Raw genomic sequence first — 24,039 nt, forward strand, 5'->3', positions numbered from 1 at the left:
AGTTATTGTAATGAAATCCTCATTCTGGACTGTCGTTCAGGTCAACATTTACTGATGTTTTACTGAATTTATTTTGATCTCCGTGTAAATATTTTTCACATGATGTCATTAAACATTTGGGTCAATCCCATTCTCCACCATAACACTGGATCTTCTCAATTATCAAATTAAGAGGAAATTAATTCCTTAACTCTTGTAAAAACAGCATCACAGAGTCAAAATAAAGAGAAATATCTGATGAATCCCTGTGTGAACTTTCATTTCTATGAACTTTCTTAAACCCTTGTTCCATTTCCTGTAAATTCAACACATCCCTAAAGGTTTAAAAGTGTCCATGAATGAGTGTTGAGTTCTTTCTTCAGCAGGACAGACCTGAACCCTCGTTGACTTCAGTCCTGTTTTCAGATCAGATATTAATCTGATCACAAAGAGAAGTCAGAGGCTTAGATGGAACCTTCTCACCGTCCAAACCCCCAGATCTGAGCTCCTCATAAAAGTGTCAGCTGGATCTTCCAAAGAGGTGATTGGTCGATGGTGGCCAGTGGGAGGAGCTTTTAGAGGTTTTGATCCACCTGCTGAAGCCAGTTACCATGGAGATTTACCTGGTGAGACATGAACCGCCTTCATGATACTGACCCCAGGGCTGACCCAGAGGGTACCGTGGAAACCCTTTAATCCAGGACCCAGGTCTCTGGGCTCACAGCTGATCAGACCTGGTCTGGACCAGTTCCTGGACCAGAGACCGGAGCTCCTGCAGCTCCATCCGGATTGCCTTCAGCTCCTGGTTCAGGTGGCTCTGGTCCTGGTCCTGGTTCTTTTGATGACCCTGGTGGTTCTGTGCTGTCTGGATTCTGGTACAGAGCAGATGAACTAGTTAGTGATCGATAAAACCATTTTATTCTGGATGTTCTGATCCAATTACGACTTTATTTATCTGATAAATTCAACTCATTGGTTGTTACATCTGATATTCTCCTAAACCAACCGCCCTGCAGCGCTTCACCATACCCACACATGGGAGCAGGTACCCTGTGAACCCAGCAAGGTTATAATAGTTTTGGATTTTTAATTATAGTTTAGTTTTAATTAGTTTTGACTTTTTTTTCTCTTATTCAGTTAGTTTTAATTCGTTTTTAGAGCAGGTTTGTTAGTTTTTATTAGTTATCGTTTTTTTCTGAATGCTTAGTTTTAGTTTAGTTTAGTTTAGTTTTAGTATTAGTTTTAGTTATTTCATATATTTTATCTTCCTCATCATCCTATTCAAAGAAATTAGTGAGGCGTGGATATGGGCTACCCTGGACACTTTATTTGGGGGTCGGGTTAGGGCGGCTCATGGACTGAGCAGAGACACAATGTACCGTACAATGTATAAATTCCTTATAGCAGGTTGAGGGGGGGTGCAATCCATACACAATGTCACTTACGTGAAACAATGCGAACATGTGCAAAGCATGAGAGGAGATGCACAAAGCAACCAGCAGTTAAAGCAGATAGAAACATATATAAACCAGCTAACCAGCAGTTAAAGCAGATAGAAACATATATAAACCAGCTAACCAGCAGTTAAAGCAGATAGAAACATATATAAACCACTTATAAACATATATAACCCAGTTCCTCATCAGTAAACCACACCTTAGCAGATATCTCATCTCTTAATCATCTCCAGTTCCATTATTAGCTAACTTTGCTTCAGTTCAGTTCAGCTAGCTGTAGCTAGTAACATCAAACGTTTTTTAACATTATAACAGGTTCCATACCTCTGTAATTGGATTAGTTTTCATCCTCCTCTTTTCTCCTCTTCTAAACTGTGCAGTTCAGGGCTTGGAAGGCCTTTTCATGGTGATAAACTCTCCAGTTTTAACCTGGATGCTAGTTCAACACTGACTCTGTCCTTTAGCTCTGCTCTGTCTCTGTCACTCACGCACACACACGGTACGCCAAAAAAAAAAAAAAAAAACCTGACCCATGTATCACTACAGTAAACCCCAGACAGGACTGTGCTGCTGTGTCCCAGCTTTAGTCTGTATGTTCCAGGTAGAGTGGGGACCAGAAGATCACTGGAAACCACCAGTGACCACACATGACAGACTGTGAAGTGTTGTATGGTGTTACCAGCTAAAACTGCTGGAGCGAAATAAATTAATTTCATATCAATCCGACATTGACAAAGACGAAAACGAAGGGAATTGTATCCATAATTTTTTATACGTTTTAGTTAGTTTTGTAAGCTCACGATACAGTTTCAGTTAGTTATCGTCTTTTTCTTTTAATTAGAGTTTTTATTTATTTCAGTTAACGAAAATGTTTTTTCAATTTTAGTTTTCGTCATTTCGTTCGTTTTCGTTAACGATAATAACCTTGGAACCCAGGTCCACCACCACCTGGACTCCCATCAACCACTGCACCACTACAGGTCTGCCATGGGGGTAAAACGACCAGGGGAAGGGATGGCCTTAACGTTAGAGGAAAATAACAGAATACTGACCACGAGGTTCAGAACAGGGACTTTTCTGTTTTCAGGTCAAGTCACAGAGACAGGAAGTGAGGGACTGTTGAAGGACAAGCGCCCTCTGGACCAGGACCAGAATCACCTGAACCAGGAACTGAAGGCAGTCCGGACAGAGTGAACGGCTGGTGATGGGAGTTACTGACGTCAGCTGATGTTCACATTCTACAGTTAGTATCATCATATACTGTATTAGCTAAGGGTGTGAGAAAATATTGGTTCTGCAATATATCGCGATATTTCATTTCACAATACTGTACCGATATTTTTAGGTAATTATTCAGATGCAGATTTTGTGGAGGTTCATTTTTGTTTTTTTGTTTTTCTTTTTTGTTTATATTTTATTTATTATTATTTAACACTGTTTTATTAAATAATGTTAGTTCCTTTGTTGGGATCGCACAAAAATCCTGTTCTGACGTTAGTTCTGAACTAATAGAATCTGAACATTTGAACAGGATCTTAAACTGTAATGTCTGTAAAACAGAATTTCAGTTTGAACACAGGAACATTTTGTGATATAGCATTAGATCTTGTTTTGATCAAATAAAAATGTGTTTAGTATTTGAGCAGATTTCTAGTGTAATTCAATTTTTCAAGGAAATAATCATTTTAAAAAAAGAAACAAACAAAAAATTGCCTTTTTGACATATCGTGATATATGGTATCGAGATCCTAGTATTGTGATTTGTATCGTATCGCCTGATTCTTGCCAATACACAGCCCTAGTATTAGCATTAATGTATGAATGTCACAAAACAAGAGCCAACAGCTCATTCCTCCTGGTGCTCTGTTCAGATGCTGACAGTAGTTTCAGGCAAAATGTGTGACTTTGACCTTTGACCTTTGGGCACCAAAGTCTAATCAATTCAGGGAACATTTGTGCCAAACCCCTTTTATAGATGAAGTGTGAAGACTGAACAGAAACACAATGAGGACATCCATACTCATGATTGGTGATTGGTTGATCATGTGACCCAGAACCTCCATGTGGCCCCGCCTCCTTCTGCATGAGCAGGAAGTCATCCAGAGTTTCCTAAAAACAGAAACACACTGAGTCTCCTCCTCCTTTACCAGCAGTGAGGCTGGTCTCCGCCCACACTTCACCGACTGTCACTCACTTTGATCTCTGTGGTGATGCGGCCCATCTCGTCATGGTAACGGCTGTTTGTTGTCGCGCCTTCCTCATAGGTGTTGGCCAGTGGAGCACAGTGGGTGGAGATGTACTGGTTGTCATAGAAACGACGGAGGAAGGGCATGGAGTCGTCGACCTGCAGGATGACGGAGGCCTGCTGCATGACGGCGTTGGCCTGGGAGTTATCGTGAACTCTGACCCCGAAACACATCAACACACAAATCAGAACACCATGACCATCATCATCACTGTGGTGTACTGACCATAAAATAATTGTATGATGTTATGGGTACTTCAGTTTTTGTACCACTGTGAACACCGCAGAGACCAGGTTACCGGTTTATGCATGTGCACCGTTGTGTTATGAAGTGAAGCATGGTGGTAAAAAAACTCTGGAATGCAAGTTAGTGTGTGTCCGCCTCATAAATACACTAAAGTCACCACCATCATCATCACTTCTTCATGGAGGAGTTCCATAAATCAGTGTTTTTTAACTGTGGGGTCGCCTGGAATTCAAATGGGGTCACCTGAAATTTCTTGTAATTGATAAAAACTGGAAAAAAAACCAAAACAAAACTTACTAATAAAAAATTTATGGTGAGTTGAGAGACAATCCCAGTCCATAACAGACATGACAAACTGTGGTTGTGAAACTGCAGCACTGTGGTTCTGTTTCTCGTGTCAAATGTTCACTGTGGTCAGTTTCAGATGCTGCAGCTCTTTCATAATTCATAGTTTCAGTTCTTGTTTGTTCAGTATTAATTGTCCTCCTTGTAAATCACAGCTGGACTGACTGGACAGATCCTGACCAAGGAAAATCACATTCTCCCTTTGTGCAGTAATCTACACCTGGATTTACTGCCTCTGTCCACAATAATATACATTATACAGACTAAATGTCCTCTGAAATTAACCTGGATTTGAAACATAGGATAGCAAACTATTACATGATCAAAAACAAATTAATTTTAGCAAAAAAAATGTCACTGTTTTGAATGTCTGGGTTCACCAGAAATTTGTGATGTTAAAATGGGGTCATGAACCAAAAAAGGTTGGGAACCACTGGCATAAGTCATATATACAGGAAGTTAAGTGTTTTAATATCTGTATTATATTTTAATCTATTCTGTTTTCATAATTTCTGTTTCTTCGTCTGGTGAAAATGAGTATTTCACTACAAACACATGATGCGGCATAATCTGTAACGTACATGTCAGATAAATAAATCTAATCCAGCAGACACAGGTGAGGATAAAAGTGACAAAATAAACTAAAACAACAAACGCAGTTGAACATGAACTTTTTCCTCCTCTAACTGTTGTGGACATTTGGATTCAGGTCATTTTCATTGTGACTCGAAGCTCAGATTACGTGTGATATGTTTTCTGTTCCTGGAGCTGAACAAAAGAACTAGAACTCAATACACCCCCCACCCCCCCCCCCCGGCCTCAGTGACCTCTGACCTCTGGAAGGTGTCGGTCAGCAGGGCGATCAGCAGGTTCACACACAGGATGGACGATAAGGCGAGGAACGTCCCACACAGCAGAGGAGCCATGACGCCGTCCACCGTCACCATGGCGTCGTACTCGTACTCGTCCACCAGAGTGATACGGTACAGGCTGTACAGGAGGCCCCACACAGACTGCATGCTGGGAACTGTAGGCAAACCTGTGGAGGGGGTGTAGACTGAGACCTGAAACGTGTCAGGTCAGATAAATGAGGAGTCAGTGAATGCACCCTGACCTCCAAACATGATCCAGAAGCTGCAGGCGTAGGGGATGAAGATCTCCACATACAGGAACAGGAAACACATCACGTCACCAACGATGCTCCCCAACATGACGATGAACGGACCCATCACCCTGAATATCCACACACACCAGGAAGTAAAGCTACTGAACGTCACAACATCTGTGTTGGAGGCAAGGTTCTAATGGTTTTGGATTTTTCATTCTAGTTTAGTTTTATTTAGTTTGGACTTTTTTTTCTCTAATTCAGTTAGTTCTAATTCATTTTTAGAGCAGGTTTACTAGTTTTTATTAGTTTTCTTTTTTTTTCTAAATACTTAGTTTTAGTTTAGTTTTAGTATTAATTTTAATTTAGTCGTCTCTTTTCTCTTCTTCTCCGTCGTATTCAAATAAATCCCAGACAGGACTCTGCTGCTTTCTCCCAACTTTAGTCTCCATGTTTCCAGGTGGAGTGGGGACCAGAAGACGACTGGAAACCACAAGCGAACACAAGTGACGGACCGTCAAGTGTCGTATGGTGCTGCTAGCTAAAATTACTGGAGAAAAATAAATAGCTAATTTTTATCCGTTTTAGTCAGTTTTGTAAACACACAATACAGTTTTAGTTAGTTATCGTTTTTTTCTTAATTCTAGTTTTTATTTATTTCAGTTAAAGAAAATGTTTTTTCAGTTCTAGTTTTCGTTATTTCGTTAGTTTTCATTAAGATAATAACCTCGGCTGGAGTTAGTCCTGGTCTCAGATCAGGAACCGGCCGATGCACTGGGCCTCACGCATAAACGTTCTCTGAAAGTTCTGCAATTAACTCTGGATTCACCAAATGTTCCTACCGTGTAAATCTACTCTGGCCCAGATGTGATGAATGTCGAATCTCACCTGATTGTAAACAGGATGGGTGTGGCCAATTAGTACATGTGACCACACCCATTAAACACCATATAAGGGCAGGTGTTGTGCCATGTGCAAACAGTTGATGATTTCAGAGATGAACCAAACCATTTGCCAAATTTCACGTCCATTACACTAAATTTGCACACCAGTGTCCAAACATTATTGTTTTAAAGCCTTTTCTTCCAATTATTAAGACAATTCAAAACATTATAAACTCTAAAGCAAATAAAATCAAAAAACTGCGTCATGCATATAATCTTATTTAATTTGTGTAATTTCTATTTTATACCTCGAGCTTTTTTATTTTATTTTTATTTTATTTATTTTTAATTACATTTGTTTCTATCCATTTGAAATGTAAAATATATTGTGAAATGTGATTTTTTTTTTTTACCCTACTTTGATGTATTATGCACATATACCAGGTGTCTCAAACGTGTGGCCCGGGGGCCAAATGCGGCCCACCAAAGGTTCCAATCTGACCCACGGAATGAATTTACAAAAAACTGCACAGTTAATGCTGTCAAACTCATTTTAGTTCAGGTTCTACATACAGACCAATATGATCTACAGTAAAATAACACCAGAATAACCGACAAAAAATAATGACTCCATATTTTCTTCTTGGTTTGGTGAGAAAAAAAAAAATTTACATTATGCCTATAAATAATGACAACTTCAAAATTTTGTCATTGTTTTAGTGCAAAAAATTACATTAAATTCTAAAAATATTTACTTTTTCAAACTATGCTGTAACAAAATGCGAATAACCTGAACAAATATGAACAACCTGAAATGTCTAAAGAAAATTAATCACAGTTTTAATTACTTTCTGCCTGTTCCTCAGTGTTTAGTTTCTGTGTAGATCTGATCCATAATGCACATGTAGAAATGATAAGTTGAGGCAGAATATTGTTAAAATTGCACTTATTTTTTAAAAGAAATTTAAGTTTTTTCAGGTTATTAACATCTTTTTTGTTTGGATAGTTAATAAAAGTAAGTATTTTCATTATTTCATTGGGTTTTTTTGCTCTAAAACAACAACCAAAATTTGTAGTTGTCATTATTTATAGGTTATTATACAATTATTTTACTGGTCCGGCCCACTGGAGATCAAATTGGGCTGAATCTGGCCCCTGAAAGAAAATGAGTTTGAGAGCCCTGATATACAGGGTGGGGAAGCAAAATGTACAATATTTTGAGGCAGGGATTGAAAGACAGTGTATGACCAATTAGTTTATTGAAAGTCATGAGAATTTATTTGCCACAAGAAAATGTCCATAATAGAAAATGTTTTTATTCTATGTGTCCTCCTTCTTTCTCAATAACTGCCTTCACACGCTTCCTGAAACTTGTGCAAGTGTTCCTCAAATATTGGGGTGACAACTTCTCCCATTCTTCTTTAATAGTATCTTCCAGACTTTCTGGTAATAGTTTTGCTCATAGTCATTCTCTTCTTTCCATTATAAACAGTCTTTATGGACACTCCAACTATTTTTGAAATCTCCTTTGGTGTGACGAGTGCATTCAGCAAATCACACACTCTTTGACGTTTGCTTTCCTGATTACTCATATGGGCAAAAGTTTCTGAAAAGGTATGGATAATAGTGTTAGGTATGATTATGACATCAGTATATGTTTGGGTTCAAGACAACTGACGTAGTGTCTGCTGAGAAAAAACAACTAAATGTTCATTGTAAATTTTGCTTCCCCACCCTGTACACAGTTCAATTGTTCATTGTTCAATAAAAAAAAAAGGTAAACCAAACCAAGGCAGGAAAGAAAAGAAGAACTTTATCAGCAGCAAAACGTGATGTTTCAGAGTCAGTTCAATAAAAACACAGCAGTGGAAACACATATAACAACCGGTTACAGATCAGAAGAAAGAGGAGTGAAACTAAACAGGCGTTGGAGAGTTTTACAGGTAACAGAACTGAAGGAGGTGGATCCAGTGAGTCCTGTTAGAATCAGAGGAAAAACTCTGGTTCTGCATCTGACAGAGAAAATATAGATGAATGTATGAGAGAAGACGAACAAACAGACCCACACGTATGGACCACGTCTGCATCAGGGTCTGAATGAAAACAGTTTGACTGTTATGACCAGAATTTTAAAAATATATAGATATTTTTCAGTGTAGATGGAGGAACATAGTATTTTTTTTCTTTTTAGGAAAATCTGAAAGCATTTAGTTGTTTTTATTTGTGGTACAAAGGTGTCCGGTCAGACGCTCCCCTTTGTTCAACTGACAAATAACATATTTTTCAAACACAAATTTAATAATTACTCTTAGAAATTCCTCCAAATATGAAACAATTTGAATTAGATTATATTATGTGTTCCTTCCTGGACTGTGTGTTTTTCTCTTCCCTGGAGTAAAAATAAAAATAAGAAAACACTGGTGAATAGGGGTTTAAGAAAATATCGGTTCTGCAATATATTGCGATATTTCATTTCACAACACTGTGTCGATATTAAAAAGTACTGTATCGATACTTTTAGGTATTTATTCAAATGCAGACATTGTGGAGGTTCATTTTTGTTTTCTTTTTTTTTGTTTTTATTGTTTATTTATATTATTTAACACTCTTTTATTCAGTAATGCTAGTTTCTTTGTTGGGATTGAACTAAAAATCCTGTTCTGATGTTAGTTCTGAACTAATAGAATCTGAACATTTGAACAGGATCTGAAACTGTCATGTCTGTAAAACAGAATTTCAGTTTGAACACAGGAACATTTTGTGATATAACATTAGATCCTGTTCTGATCAAATAAAAATGTGTTTAGTATTTGTGCAGATTTCTAGTGTAGTTAAATTCTTCAAGGAAATAATCATTAAAAAAAATTAAGAAACAAGCGAAAAATTTGCCGTTTCAGCAGTATCGTGATATACTGTGATATATCGTATTGTGATCCTAGTATTGCGGTTTGTATTGTATTGTTAGATTCTTGCCAATACACAGCCCTACTGGTGGATCCCACAAGTCTATGAGTACAAATAAAATAAGGGAACATGTGTCCGTATATGGTTCCTGGTCTGAGGCCCATTGTCTCCACGGTCTCCTGGTCCTGGACTGAATTTGCTCCATCAAACTCCCATAATCCCCGGTTTTCACCTTGGTCTGATATCTACCATAACGTACCTGAAGGCTCGGACGTGCTTCATGAGTCGCAGCCACAGGAAGATGATGGTGACGGAGAAAAGACGAAGAGCGGAGGTGTGGAGAGAGTCGGACGGACGGAAGACGTCAGCAAGATGGACGCCGAAGGACACCGCCAGAAGACAGTACACCAGCCAATCAAAGAAGTTCCTGAGAGAACACATGACCGGCACTCGTTTCAGGTAAACGTCAGCTGTGTTCTGCGGTGTTTGAGATGTTCCATTTACCACACGTCTCTGCAGTAGCTTCCTCTCATCCTGTCAATCATCTTCCTCTGGTCCAATAGGAACACATTCTCCTGGAAACACGAACAGGTGAAGGACAAACAACAAACAGGTAATAACACCCCCCCCCCCCCCAACACAGGTGATGATGACATCTCTCACCTGAGGCCACATGGGATGACAGCAGCGCAAGTCATCATTGACACGAAGCTCCGCCCACCGCTGCCAGAGGCAGAGCTTCCTCCTGGAGCGCAAGATGTCCTGCACCTCCCTGATGACCTCCTCCAGAGTCAGCAGGAGAGCCAGGAGGACCAGGAGGATCCTCCACCAGTCCTACAGGTGAGACAGGTACAGACAGGTGAGACAGGAGGACCAGGAGGATCCGCCACCAGTCCTACAGGTGAGACAGGTACAGACAGGTGAGACAGGAGGACCAGGAGGATCCGCCACCAGTCCTACAGGTGAGACAGGTACAGACAGGTGAGACAGGAGGACCAGGAGGATCCGCCTCCAGTCCTACAGGTGAGACAGGTACAGACAGGTACAGACAGGTGGGTCACCTGGGGCAGGACATAGCGTTCAGGTGAGTCTCTGCGGACCGACACAGAAATGGCGACGGTTGTCCAGGAAACATTGAACAGGAAGTTGAGGATGAGTAGAAGCCACGCCCCCATCCTGGATTGAAAGGATTGAAAACGGAGTTAAAGTGAAAAAAACCAAAGAGCGTCTTCATTGACCTGAACTGAATGTGAGGTGAGTTTACCTGCCGAAAAGTTTCCATTTGATCTGAATGAGTTTAAGAAAAACTGGAGTCATGATGAGATCCAGTTTACCCTGAAGAACCACCACCTCCAGCTGCACAGACAGACAGACAGGTTAGAGACAGACAGACAGGTTAGAGACAGACAGGTTAGAGACAGACAGACAGACAGACAGACAGGTTAGAGACAGACAGACAGACAGACAGACAGGTTAGAGACAGACAGACAGGTTAGAGACAGACAGACAGACAGACAGACAGACAGGTTAGAGACAGACAGACAGACAGGTTAGAGACAGACAGACAGACAGACAGACAGACAGGTTAGAGACAGACAGACAGACAGACAGACAGACAGGTTAGAGACAGACAGACAGACAGACAGGTTAGAGACAGACAGACAGACAGACAGACAGACAGGTTAGAGACAGACAGACAGACAGACAGGTTAGAGACAGACAGACAGACAGACAGGTTACGGACAGACAGACAGACAGACAGACAGACAGACAGGTTAGAGACAGACAGACAGACAGACAGACAGGTTACGGACAGACAGACAGACAGACAGACAGGTTAGAGACAGACAGACAGAGAGACAGACAGGTTAGAGACAGACAGAGAGACAGACAGGTTAGAGACAGACAGACAGACAGACAGGTTAGAGACAGACAGACAGACAGACAGGTTACGGACAGACAGACAGACAGACAGACAGACAGGTTAGAGACAGACAGACAGACAGACAGGTTAGAGACAGACAGACAGACAGACAGACAGACAGGTTAGAGACAGACAGACAGTTGACATGATCCCACTTCCTGCATTGACCTGCGTTGACCTTTGACCCTTACCGGAGACGTGGGTTCACTGACGGCGGCGTCTGTGAGACAGTGAAACGTACGCTGTGTTTAATAGCAGATATTTAACACCCTGTTCTGTCTTCTGATTGGTCCACCTCTGGGACACATGGAACAGGACTGAGGTCCAGACCCTGAGCGACAGTCAACACCTGTGTTACCTCCTTTCAGGTGAGCGCCAGGTGGTTCTGGTTCTGGTTCCAGCAGGTTCAGGTAGTAGTACTGGTTCCGGGTCATCCTATCAGTCACGTGGAACTGGTCCAAGGCCACCTGAGCCTGAAGACAACACAGACACCTGTCAGCTCAAACAGACCACCAATCATATCACTGTTACAGGTCAGTGGGCGGGGCTCTGTTACCACTGGACTCATCCGACCAATCAGAGCAGTTATACAGAGCTGTCCGTCAGAGTCCTTCAGCCCTGCATCCGCTCCGAGTTCCAATAGGATGTGAGCTGCGTCACTGCGTTCTTAAACGACACGGTCACTGGGTTTACGTCAATGGAAAAGACATGAACACAGTGATGTCAGAGTGATGTCACAGTGATGTCATCTGTACCCTGATTGGCTGCCAGCTGCAGAGGCGTTCGTTGTTTATAATCCGTGCAGTTGATCAAGGCTCCGCCCTTCAGCAGCAGTCTGATGGAGCCCACGGCGTCATTCTTCGCCGCAAAGTGAAGAGGGGTCTGACGGTCCAATCGGGTGCGGGCCTCGGGGTCAGCTGACACACAGGAGAAACAAGGTTCACACATGACAGATGGAGCATTTCAACTCCCATGATGCTCAGCAGCTGACCTCCCAGCTCCAGCAGGAACTGAACCATGTCCTGGTAGTCCAGAGCAGAGGCCACGTGGAGCGGAGTGACCCCGAAGTGATCTGGAACAAGGAGGTCGGAACCACGGTCCAAGAAGAACCGCATCACATCCACACTCCAGGCCCGGGAGACCTGAAGACAGGAGACAGACGAAGAGACACGCACAGACACGCAGAGACACGCAGAGACACACAATGACACGCAGAGACACAGAGAGACACGCAGAGACACACAATGACACGCAGAGACACAGAGAGACACGCAGAGACACACAATGACACGCAGAGACACGCACAGACACGCACAGACACGCACAGACACACAATGACACGCAGAGACACAGAGAGACACGCAGAGACACACAATGACACGCAGAGACACGCACAGACACGCACAGACACGCAGAGACACGCACAGACACACAATGACATGCAAAGACACAGAGAGACACGCAAAGACACACAATGACACACAAAGACACGCAGAGACACGCACAGACACACAATGACACGCAGAGACACAGAGAGACACGCAGAGACACACAATGATACGCAGAGACACGCACAGACACGCAGAGACACACACAGACACACAATGACATGCAAAGACACAGAGAGACACGCAAAGACACACAATGACACACAAAGACACGCAGAGACACGCAAAGACACACAATGACACACAAAGACACGCAGAGACACGCAAAGACACGCAGAGACACGCAGAGACACACAATGACATGCAGAAACACGCAAAGACACGCAATGACACGCAAAGACACAGAGAGACACGCAAAGACACACAATGACACACAAAGACACGCAGAGACACGCAAAGACACGCAGAGACACAGAGAGACACGCAAAGACACACAATGACACACAAAGACACGCAGAGACACGCAGAGACACACAAAGACACGCAGAGACACACAAAGACACGCAGAGACACAGAGAGACACGCAATGACACACAAAACACGTAGAGACACACACAGACATGGTCCATGGTTGATGTGCATTTTTGTGACATTAGTTCTGGTTTTTTTTAATAAATAAATTAAATACTAATCACATCCACGTCTGAGGCTCCAGACTCCGAACACACAACAGAACACAAAAAACACACCTCAGAACCAGTAAACAGGTTAACAGGTTAAAGTTAACTGGTTAAAGTTAACTGGTTTAAATCATGAACCAGATGAACAAACCCCTCTGACCTCATGTAGGACGGTCTGTCCATATCGGTCACAGCTGTTTGGGTCAGCACCGTCTGAGATCAGCTGATCCAGAAACTCCAGATCCACCTGCACAAACACACAGGCTTTTATTCTGAAAGGTTACATCATAGGCTTTTATTCTGAAAGGTCACATAAACCTGCACAAAGACACCGGCTTTTATTCTGAAAGGTTACATCATAGGCTTTTATTCTGAAAGGTCACATAAACCTGCACAAAGACACCGGCTTTTATTCTGAAAGGTTACATCATAGGCTTTTATTCTGAAAGGTCACATAAACCTGCACAAAGACATAGGCTTTTATTCTGAAAAGGTCACATAAACATACACAAACACACAGGCTTTTATTCTGAAAGGTCACCTCATAGGCTTTTATTCTGAAAGGTCACATAAACCTGCGCAGAGACACAGGCTTTTATTCTGAAGTATCTTATTATTCAAATCATATGATCTTGACTCATTACATGCTGTTGTGTTTTGTATCGTATCCAGTTGTGTTGTGTCCTGTTCTGTTTTTATATCCTATTGTTTTGTATCATATCGTACTGGTTTGTTTCTTATTGTTTTCGTACCGTCTCATGTCGTATCGTATGGTTTCATTTCATATCGTATCGTATGGTTTTTTTATCGTATTGTTCTGTGTCGTAGTTTGGTTTTGTAACATGTTCAATGGTAACGTGTCGTATCGTGTTCTGTCATATTGTATCATTTCATGTCATGTCATGACATGTCATATCGTTTGTATCGTTTGTATGGTATAGATTCATATCGTATCATATCGTTTCCGATTGGATCGCAATGTTTCATTTCTCACAGTGAACAAGTTTTTGATGGACAGTCCTCTGGTTCGTCTGTGGACGTCATGGATCAGACGAATTAACTATAATTAACCCTGCAGTGGCTGTAGGATGGACAGTCTCACCTGCTCCTTTTCTGACCAGGTACTGGTCTTATCTGGTCCTGGTCTTACCTGATCCTTATCTTACCCGGTCCATGTCCTGGTCTTACCTTGTCCTTGTCTTACCTGGTCCATGTCCTGGTCTTATCTGGTCCTTGTCTTACCTGGTCCGTGTCCTGGTCTTATCTGGTCCTAGTCTAACCTGGTCCATGTCCTGGTCTTACCTGGTTCTTTTCTTACCAGGTACTGGTCTTATCTGGTCCTTGTCTTACCTGGTCCGTGTCCTGGTCTTATCTGGTCCTTGTCTTACCTGGTCCGTGTCCTGGTCTTATCTGGTCCTTGTCTTACCTGGTCCGTGTCCTGGTCTTATCTGGTCCTTGTCTTGCCTGGTCTGTGTCCTGGTCTTATCTGGTCCTTGTCTTACCTGGTCCGTGTCCTGGTCTGTAGAGGCCAGATGTCTGAAGTGGTTCAGCAGTTGTTTGTTCAGGTTCTGGTTCTGGTTCTTGTTTATCGGTGTGTCCGGTTCGTCTTTGTCATCATCGTCATCAGCCAGGCCTTGGTACCGGACCTCCATCAGAACACCTGGACCAGGACCAGAACATCAGGACCAGACTCACCTGAGCCTCAAACACCTGAACCAACAGGTCTCACCTGCCAGTTTTCTTCTTCTCTGCTTCCAGCGGCTGCAGGAGTACGACGCCCAGCGGGCAGCGGCTTTAACTGCAACCACAACAGAAGGCCTGGACCCACGAGGACCTGCAGAGACCTGAAGACCCAGAGAGGCACAGTTACAGACAGAGACACGGACCCATGAAGACCCACAAAGACCCAGTTACAGAGACATGGACCCACGAGGACCTGCAGAGACCTGAAGACCCACAGAGGCACAGTTACACACAGAGACCTGGACCCATGAAGACCCACAAAGACCCAGTTACAGAGACATGGACCCACGAGGACCTGCAGAGACCTGAAGACCCAGAGAGGCACAGTTACAGACAGAGACACGGACCCATGAAGACCCACAAAGACCCAGTTACAGAGACATGGACCCACGAGGACCTGCAGAGACCTGAAGACCCACAGAGGCACAGTTACACACAGAGACCTGGACCCATGAAGACCCACAAAGACCCAGTTACAGAGACATGGACCCACGAGGACCTGCAGAGACCTGAAGACCCAGAGAGGCACAGTTACAGACAGAGACCTGGACCCATGAAGACCCACAAAGACCCAGTTACAGAGACATGGACCCACGAGGACCTGCAGAGACCTGAAGACCCAGAGAGGCACAGTTACAGACAGAGACCCGGACCCATGAAGACCCACAAAGACCCAGTTACAGAGACATGGACCCACGAGGACCTGCAGAGACCTGAAGACCCAGAGAGGCACAGTTACAGACAGAGACCTGGACCCATGAAGACCCACAAAGACCCAGTTACAGAGACATGGACCCACGAGGACCTGCAGAGACCTGAAGACCCAGAGAGGCACAGTTACAGACAGAGACCTGGACCCATGAAGACCCACAAAGACCCAGTTACAGAGACATGGACCCACGAGGACCTGCAGAGACCTGAAGACCCACAGAGGCACAGTTACAGACAGAGACCTGGACCCATGAAGACCCACAAAGACCCAGTTACAGAGACATGGACCCACGAGGACCTGCAGAGACCTGAAGACCCAGAGAGGCACAGTTACAGACAGAGACCTGGACCCATGAAGACCCACAAAGACCCAGTTACAGAGACATGGAGCCACGAGGACCTGCAGAGACCTGAAGACCCAGAGAGGCACAGTTACAGACAGAGACCTGGACCCATGAAGACCCACAAAGACCCAGTTACAGAGACATGGACCCACGAGGACCTGCAGAGACCTGAAGACCCAGAGAGGCACAGTTACACACAGAGACCTGGACCCATGAAGACCCACAAAGACCCAGTTACAGAGACATGGACCCACGAGGACCTGCAGAGACCTGAAGACCCAGAGAGGCACAGTTACAGACAGAGACCTGGACCCATGAAGACCCACAAAGACCCAGTTACAGAGACATGGAGCCACGAGGACCTGCAGAGACCTGAAGACCCAGAGAGGCACAGTTACAGACAGAGACCTGGACCCATGAAGACCCACAAAGACCCAGTTACAGAGACATGGACCCACGAGGACCTGCAGAGACCTGAAGACCCAGAGAGGCACAGTTACAGACAGAGACCTGGACCCATGAAGACCCACAAAGACCCAGTTACAGAGACATGGACCCACGAGGACCTGCAGAGACCTGAAGACCCACAGAGGCACAGTTACAGACAGAGACCTGGACCCATGAAGACCCACAAAGACCCAGTTACAGAGACATGGAGCCACGAGGACCTGCAGAGACCTGAAGACCCAGAGAGGCACAGTTACACACAGAGACCTGGACCCATGAAGACCCACAAAGACCCAGTTACAGAGACATGGAGCCACGAGGACCTGCAGAGACCTGAAGACCCAGAGAGGCACAGTTACACACAGAGACCTGGACCCATGAAGACCCACAAAGACCCAGTTACAGAGACATGGAGCCACGAGGACCTGCAGAGACCTGAAGACCCACAGAGGCACAGTTACAGACAGAGACCTGGACCCATGAAGACCCACAAAGACCCAGTTACAGAGACATGGACCCACGAGGACCTGCAGAGACCTGAAGACCCACAGAGGCACAGTTACAGACAGAGACACGGACCCATGAAGACCCACAAAGACCCAGTTACAGAGACATGGAGCCACGAGGACCTGCAGAGACCTGAAGACCCACAGAGGCACAGTTACAGACAGAGACACGGACCCATGAAGACCCACAAAGACCTGAAGGCCCACAAAGACCTGGTTACAGAGACCTGGCCCCGTGAGGACCCACAGAGACCAGGGCTGTGTATTGGCAAGAATCTGGCAATATGATACAAATCACAACACTAGGATCACATGATATATCACGATATATCATGATACTGTTAAAAGGCAAGTTTTTTTTTTTTTTTTAAAGGATTATTTCCTGGAAGAATTGAATTACACCACAAATATGTACAAATACGAAAACATATTTTTATTTGATCCCAACAGGATCTAATGTTCTATCACCAAATGTTCAAACTGTGTTCAAACTGAAATTCTGTTTTACAGACATTCCAGTTTCAGATCCTGTTCAAATGTTCAGATTCTACTAGTTCACAACTAACATCAGAACAGGATTTGAGTTCAATCCCAACAAAGGAACCAACATTACTTAATAAAAGAGTGTTAAATAATAATAAAGAAAATATAAACAAAAAAGAAAAAAAACACTAAAACGAACCTCCACAATATCTGCGGTCATGTGTTGACGTTTATGTTGATTTAGTTTTGGGTTTTTGTCTCTTCCTGTTTTATTTTGGTGGTGGTCTCCTTCCTGTTGTGTCAGTCTTGTCTGTCTTCCCGTATCCCATCATCGCCTGCTCCTGGTGTTCCTCCTGTAACTGTCCACACCTGTTTGGGATCCCTGCCTCCTCACATATTCTCCTCGCTCCCTTTGTCTCTTGTCAGTGCGTCGTTTCTGTTTTGTTGTGAAGACCTCCCATGTTAAGTATCTGCTATCTGGTATCCAGTTCCATGTGTTACCTGCCTCAGGTTTTTTAGTTTTATATACAGTACTTTGTACTTCCTCTTGTAGTTCATTAAAGTTTATTTAGGTTTAGTGTAGAGCACATTGTGCTTCCTCTTACTGTTCATCCATATTTGTACTTCTGAATTTTTGTTAAATAAATCCCTTAGACCACCGAACAGAGTCTCGTTGCGTTTGGGTCCACACCGAGTGTCGTGCCTTAACATCTGCATTTGAATAAATACCTAAAAATATCGATACAGTACTTTTTTAAATATCGATGCAGTTTTATGAAATATCAGGATATATTGCAGACCGGATATTTTCTTAAACCCCTAACAGAGACCCGGTTACAGAGACCTGGACCCATGAGGACCCACAGAGACCTGGTTACAGTGTGTTCTGACCTCATGTGGTTTAATCTACAGACTCTGCTCCAAAAACCATAAATGTCTGAACCTGGATCAGATCCAAGTCAGTCTGGACTCGGATCAGATCCAGCCTCAGAGAAGTATCTGGTCTTTTTTTTTCCAGGATGTGACTGGACATGTGGTCTGGGTTCACCCTTTACACCTGCCCTGTGTCATATGTGACCTACCTGTAGGTGGATCAGGGTCCAGGTCTGGTCCTGTTGGTCTGGTTCTGCTTTAACTACTGAACCAGGATCAATCACAGACTGAACTGAATCACGTGACTGGTGTTTACTGGGTCATGTGACCGTCACAGTCCAGGTAAATCCACCTGTTGGATCCGATCACCTGGTCTTTCATCAAATCCTCCTCCTATACTTGTACAGTAGTGATGGTTTATGCTCAGACTCTGGTGGTTCTGGTTCTGGCTCACCTGGACCAGGTCGGTGGTTTCTACCAGCTCCAGGTCCAGGTCCAGTCCTGGATTCTTCCGTCCACATAGAGTGGACCGGGAGCTCCTCTTCATCCCGACACCTAAAACCGGGTCAGACTTGGTCCCTTCAGGATGTGACGGGTCGGGGTTCTGAAGAACGGTCTGATCCGGATCGTTGTGGGTTCTCCTGTTTGTCTTCAGTGGTTCACAGTGAGGCGGATCACCTGCTGCCCTGCTCAAAGGTCCAAAGGTTCAGGTCTTATCAGACTGGGAGGGTCCGAGTCCTGGTCCTGGTCCCGGTTTATGACTCATATTTTCAACTGTTCAGTGTTTTCTCTAAACTTTAACTTTAGTTCAATAAACCTCAGATTAAAGTCAGAATAAATAGAGTCAATTCAACAGATGCTGAAAATCTGAACAAAACATTCACAATTCAATGAACTCGTCTTTTATTTTCAATTTATTTCCCTTTTACAGATGAAAAACAAACCATATGAACTATGGTGTAAAAACATTTCAAAGAGTCTGATTTGACATGAATGAACAGTCAAATCATCATCATTTTATGGAATTAAAACCAATATGATCTTAAATAAAGAAGCCAAATAGAAAAGACAGAAAACTACGGTGGCCCAGAGGCACAACAGCCCCAAAAATTATCCACTATAAGAAAAAAAAAAAAAAGAGAACAGCCCAAAAAATTATATCCACTGTGAGAAAATAAAGAGAACAATGGATAATTTTTGGGGCTGTTCTTTTTTTTTTCTTATAGTGGATAATTTTTGGGGCTGTTCTCTGTTTTTTTCTTATAGTGGATGATTTTTGGGGCTGTTCTCTTTTTTTTTCTTATAGTGGATGATTTTTGGGGCTGTTCTCTTTTTTTTCTTATAGTGGATGATTTTTGGGGCTGTTCTCTTTTTTTTCTTATAGTGGATAATTTTTTGGGCTGTTCTCTTTTTTTTTCTTATAGTGGATAATTTTTGGGGCTGTTCTCTTTTTTTTCTTATAGTGGATAATTTTGGGGGCTGTTTGTTTTTTTTCTTATAGTGGATGATTTTTGGGGCTGTTCTCTTTTTTTTCTTATAGTGGATGATTTTTGGGGCTGTTCTTTTTTTTCTTATAGTGGATAATTTTTGGGGCTGTTCTTTTTTTTCTTATAGTGGATAATTTTTGGGGCTGTTCTTTTTTTTCTTATAGTGGATGATTTTTGGGGCTGTTCTTTTTTTTTCTTATAGTGGATAATTTTTGGGGCTGTTCTTTTTTTTTCTTATAGTGGATAATTTTTGGGGCTGTTCTCTGTTTTTTTCTTATAGTGGATGATTTTTGGGGCTGTTCTCTTTTTTTTCTTATAGTGGATAATTTTTGGGGCTGTTCTCTTTTTTTTCTTATAGTGGATAATTTTTGGGGCTGTTCTCTTTTTTTTCTTACAGTGGATGATTTTTGGGGCTGTTCTCTTTTTTTTCTTACAGTGGATGATTTTTGGGGCTGTTCTCTTTTTTTTCTTATAGTGGATAATTTTTGGGGCTGTTCTCTTTTTTTTCTTATAGTGGATGATTTTTGGGGCTGTTCTCTTTTTTTTCTTATAGTGGATGATTTTTGGGGCTGTTCTCTTTTTTTTCTTATAGTGGATGATTTTTGGGGCTGTTCTCTTTTTTTTCTTATAGTGGATGATTTTTGGGGCTGTTCTCTTTTTTTTCTTATAGTGGATGATTTTTGGGGCTGTTCTCTTTTTTTTCTTATAGTGGATAATTTTTGGGGCTGTGTCACCTCTGGGCCTCCGCAGAAAACAGCCACGAATACATAAAAGTTTGAATGAAGGATTCATATGTTTTCCTTTTAATGTCTATGAATACATTTGTTATGTCTGCTGTCATTATAACATTTCTATTATAATATTGTGTTTTTTATTGATTCTATTAATTTTATAGATTCATTCTGAAATCAGAATAAATAGTGAGGTTTAATTAGTGTTTAATAGTAGCGGTTGATTTTATTCTGAGATTTAACCCTTTCATGCATGAATTGTGAGAACCTTAGTCAAGATTTTTTTCTTCAGTGTTTTTATTCCTCCTTAGGCATGAAAAAACAATGCCATCGAGTTTTTTTTTTCCTATGGAGTTACAAAAATATCCATGCATTTAATTTTTGAAGTAAAGAAACATGTGTTTAAAACCCAACATCAGAAAGTGAGATGAAAACAATGAAATAAAAACATTTTTAATGCTGCTAATCTGATGTCGTCTCACATTTTATCATATTCTAATGCTAGTAATTACTCACTTCATGGAGATAATATGCAACAAAAAAAAAAAAAAAAACCCTTCTTGTCTAACAAATAACAATTGATTTACACTCAAACATGTTAGTGCAGATCAGGTTTATCCAGAACAGCAAAGTTACAGTAATGGTCTGAATGTCAGTGTATTATTATGGGATGGTGCATAAGTGTTCACTGTGTTGGCTCTGGAACTAAAACAACAAACCCATGAATATACAAGAGAACAGCTGAAGAACTGTCTACTGGAGTGGCCTATGCATGAAAAGGTTAAATAAGAAATAAATGAGTGAATTAAACTAAAGTGAACAAGCAGCGTCCTCTAGTGGACACCAGCAGGAGTTACTTCACTCACTGTTCAACTCTTATTTATTTTATTCATTGTTGTTAATATTTTACAGTTTAGAAACTATGTTTTTATGTTTCTAAAGTTTTATGTCAAATTCATTTAAATGTAATGAGTCCCGTCTGTTGTGGGTATCTGGGATGTCATAATTATTCCCTGTACAGATCCACAATCATCTGGAAGGACTCCAAGCAATGATTTTAAATGTGTCTTTTTGTTTGTTTGTTTGTTTATATGTTTCTATTTTGTATATACATTACCAGTCAAAAGTTCTAGAACACCCCAATTTTTCCAGAATTTCACTGAAAATGATGCAGTTGAATGTCTCAGTGTACTCTGAAATTAAAGCATAGAACAAATAAACAAGTGAAGTTAAAAAAGAAATCATGGAATCAGTTTGTAAACCCAAATGTATTCTAAACTTTGGACTCATCACAGCGTCCACCTTTGGCAGACAGACCAGATGAACACACTGCTGCCATTCTGTCTACAATGGAACTCAAATATTCTTCAGACAGTTCTTCCAGCTCTGTCGCAGTAGTTCCATAAATCTGTCACTTGTCGGTGTCTTTGCTTTCACTCTTCTGTCCAGTTCATCCAGACCAGCTCCATGGGGTTTCAGTCTGGACACTGTGCTGGACACTCCAAGTTTTCAAGTGGACCATCTTACTCTTTTTTCTTCAGGCAGTTCTGCCAGAGCTTGGACTTCTGTTTTGGGTCATCATCTTGCTGTAGGATGAACCCCTGACCCACTAGGCCCATCCCAGAGGGTCCTGCATGGCACAGCTGCAGAATGGAACTGTGGGAGCCGTTTGGGTTCAGGGGCCTTTCACTGTGGACAAGTCACCCACCCTGGATCCAACAAAACAGCCCCAGACCATCACACTTCCTCCTCCATGTTTGACAGATGATGTCACACACTGAGGAACCATCCTGTCACCTACTGGACGGCGTACATGAGTCCTGTGGCATGAACCCAAGAGTTCAAATTTGGATTCTTCAGTCCAGAACCCCTTCTTCCAGTCCTCAGTAGTTCCACTGGTGCTGTTTCGTGGCCCAGACAAGCCTCTGTTTCTGGTTCTGAAGTCTCACCACTGGCTTTAGCTGCAGCTGGACCCATCAGACCTGCACCTATTCACTCTGTTCAGTGTAAACTCATCTGTTCACTCTGTTCAGTGTAAACTCATCTGTTCACTCTGTTCAGTGTAAACTCATCTGTTCACTCTGTTCAGTGTAAACTCATCTGTTCAGTCTGTTCAGTGTAAACTCATCTGTTCAGTCTGTTCAGTGTAAACTCATCTGTTCACTCTGTTCAGTGTAAACTCATCTGTTCACTCTGTTCAGTGTAAACTCTTCCTCTCTTCCTCCTCCTCTCTCCTCTCTCTTCTTTCAGCTGTTGTCCTGTCAGTCTCCTCTCCTCCTCCTCTATGACCTCCTCTCTTCCTCCTCCTCTCTCTTCTCTCTTCTTTCAGCTGTTGTCCTGTCAGTCTCCTCTCCTCCTCCTCTATGACCTCCTCTCTTCCTCCTCCTCTCTTTTCTCTCTTCTTTCAGCTGTTGTCCTGTCAGTCTCCTCTCCTCCTCCTCTATGACCTCCTCTCTTCCTCCTCCTCTCTCTTCTCTCTTCTTTCAGCTGTTGTCCTGTCAGTCTCCTCTCCTCCTCCTCTATGACCTCCTCTCTTCCTCCTCCTCTCTCTTCTCTCTTCTTTCAGCTGTTGTCCTGTCAGTCTCCTCTCCTCCTCCTCTATGACCTCCTCTCTTCCTCCTCCTCTCTCTTCTCTCTTCTTTCAGCTGTTGTCCTGTCAGTCTCCTCTCACTCCAGCTGTTTTCTGTCCTAAACTCTTCTTCTTCTTCTGTTGTGTCTGTTCTTCTTCCAGACCTCTTCTGTCTGCATTTCCAGTCCAGTTTCAGTGCCTTTGGATGCTGAAGGAAACTGGACTTCCTGACACCTGGACTTTCTAGAACATTTCTCTGGAGGACACACCTCCATTTTTCCCTCTTCTGATGCTCTGTCTCTCTTCTCTGGTTCATTCTTTTCCTCTTTTCCATTTTTACAGTACCACACTCCTTTCTTCAGTCCAGTCCTGTTCCAGTCCTGCTCCATGGGTCTGGTACCACAGTGTGTTCCAACCAAGGTTCTAATAGTTTTGGATTTTTCATTCTAGTTTAGTTTTATTTAGTTTTGACTTTTTTTTCTCTAATTCAGTTCGTTTTAATTTGTTTTTAGAGCAGGTTTGCTAGTTTTTATTAGTTTTCATTTTCTTCTAAATGCTTAGTTTTAGTTTAATTCTAGTATTAGTTTTAGTTTCGTCATATCTTTTCTCTTCTTCTCTGTCGTCGTATTCAAATAAATCCCAGACAGGACTCTGCTGCTTTCTCCCAACTTTAGTCTCCATGTTTCCAGGTAGAGTGGGGACCAGAAGACGACTGGAAACCACAAGTGATGGACTGTGAAGTGTCGTATGGTGACAGCAGCTAAAATTGCTCAAGTGAAACAAATCGTTTTCGTATCAATCCGACATTGACAAAGACAAAAACGAAGGGAATTTTATCCATAATTTTTATCTGTTTTAGTTAGTTTTGTAAACACACAATACAGTTTCAGTTAGTTATTTTTTCTTTTAATTATAGTTTTTATTTATTCAACGAAAATGTTTTTTCCATTCTAGTTTTCATCATTTCGTTATTTTTCTTTAACGATA

At 42.4% G+C, this 24,039-nt stretch overlaps 1 protein-coding gene across 1 annotated transcript; it reads right to left on the reverse strand.

The window, feature by feature from the left end:
- Positions 1–644: 644 nt before the first annotated feature.
- LOC115433841 (transient receptor potential channel pyrexia) lies at positions 645–18,491 on the reverse strand. The gene is made up of 19 exons (XM_030155393.1): positions 18,475–18,491; positions 14,888–15,002; positions 14,661–14,818; positions 13,319–13,405; positions 12,082–12,232; positions 11,846–12,007; positions 11,647–11,756; positions 11,449–11,563; positions 11,282–11,310; positions 10,431–10,522; positions 10,228–10,342; positions 9,830–10,000; positions 9,671–9,741; positions 9,426–9,593; positions 5,388–5,506; positions 5,108–5,312; positions 3,631–3,838; positions 3,457–3,545; positions 645–851 (listed from the first exon to the last, which is right to left on the reverse strand). The coding sequence occupies exons 3-19, from the start codon at positions 14,808–14,810 to the stop codon at positions 698–700; spliced, it is 2,196 nt and encodes a 731-aa protein (XP_030011253.1). The 5' UTR covers positions 14,811–14,818; positions 14,888–15,002; positions 18,475–18,491; the 3' UTR covers positions 645–697.
- Positions 18,492–24,039: the final 5,548 nt, after the last annotated feature.

Source organism: Sphaeramia orbicularis, chromosome 15, assembly GCF_902148855.1.
Source record: "Sphaeramia orbicularis chromosome 15, fSphaOr1.1, whole genome shotgun sequence".
Lineage (NCBI taxonomy): Eukaryota > Metazoa > Chordata > Actinopteri > Kurtiformes > Apogonidae > Sphaeramia > Sphaeramia orbicularis.

Bases quoted from the DNA above. Each gene is read 5' to 3' on its own strand.
- LOC115433841 (XM_030155393.1), bottom strand. From the start codon at position 14,810: ATGGAGGTCCGGTACCAAGGCCTGGCTGATGACGATGATGACAAAGAC. The intron at 11,311-11,448 runs GTAACACAGGTG...ACTGTCTCACAG, and splicing joins TGGCGCTCACCTGAAAGGAG to ACGCCGCCGTCAGTGAACCC. The intron at 9,742-9,829 runs GTGAGAGATGTC...TCGTGTTTCCAG, and splicing joins GTCATCCCATGTGGCCTCAG to GAGAATGTGTTCCTATTGGA.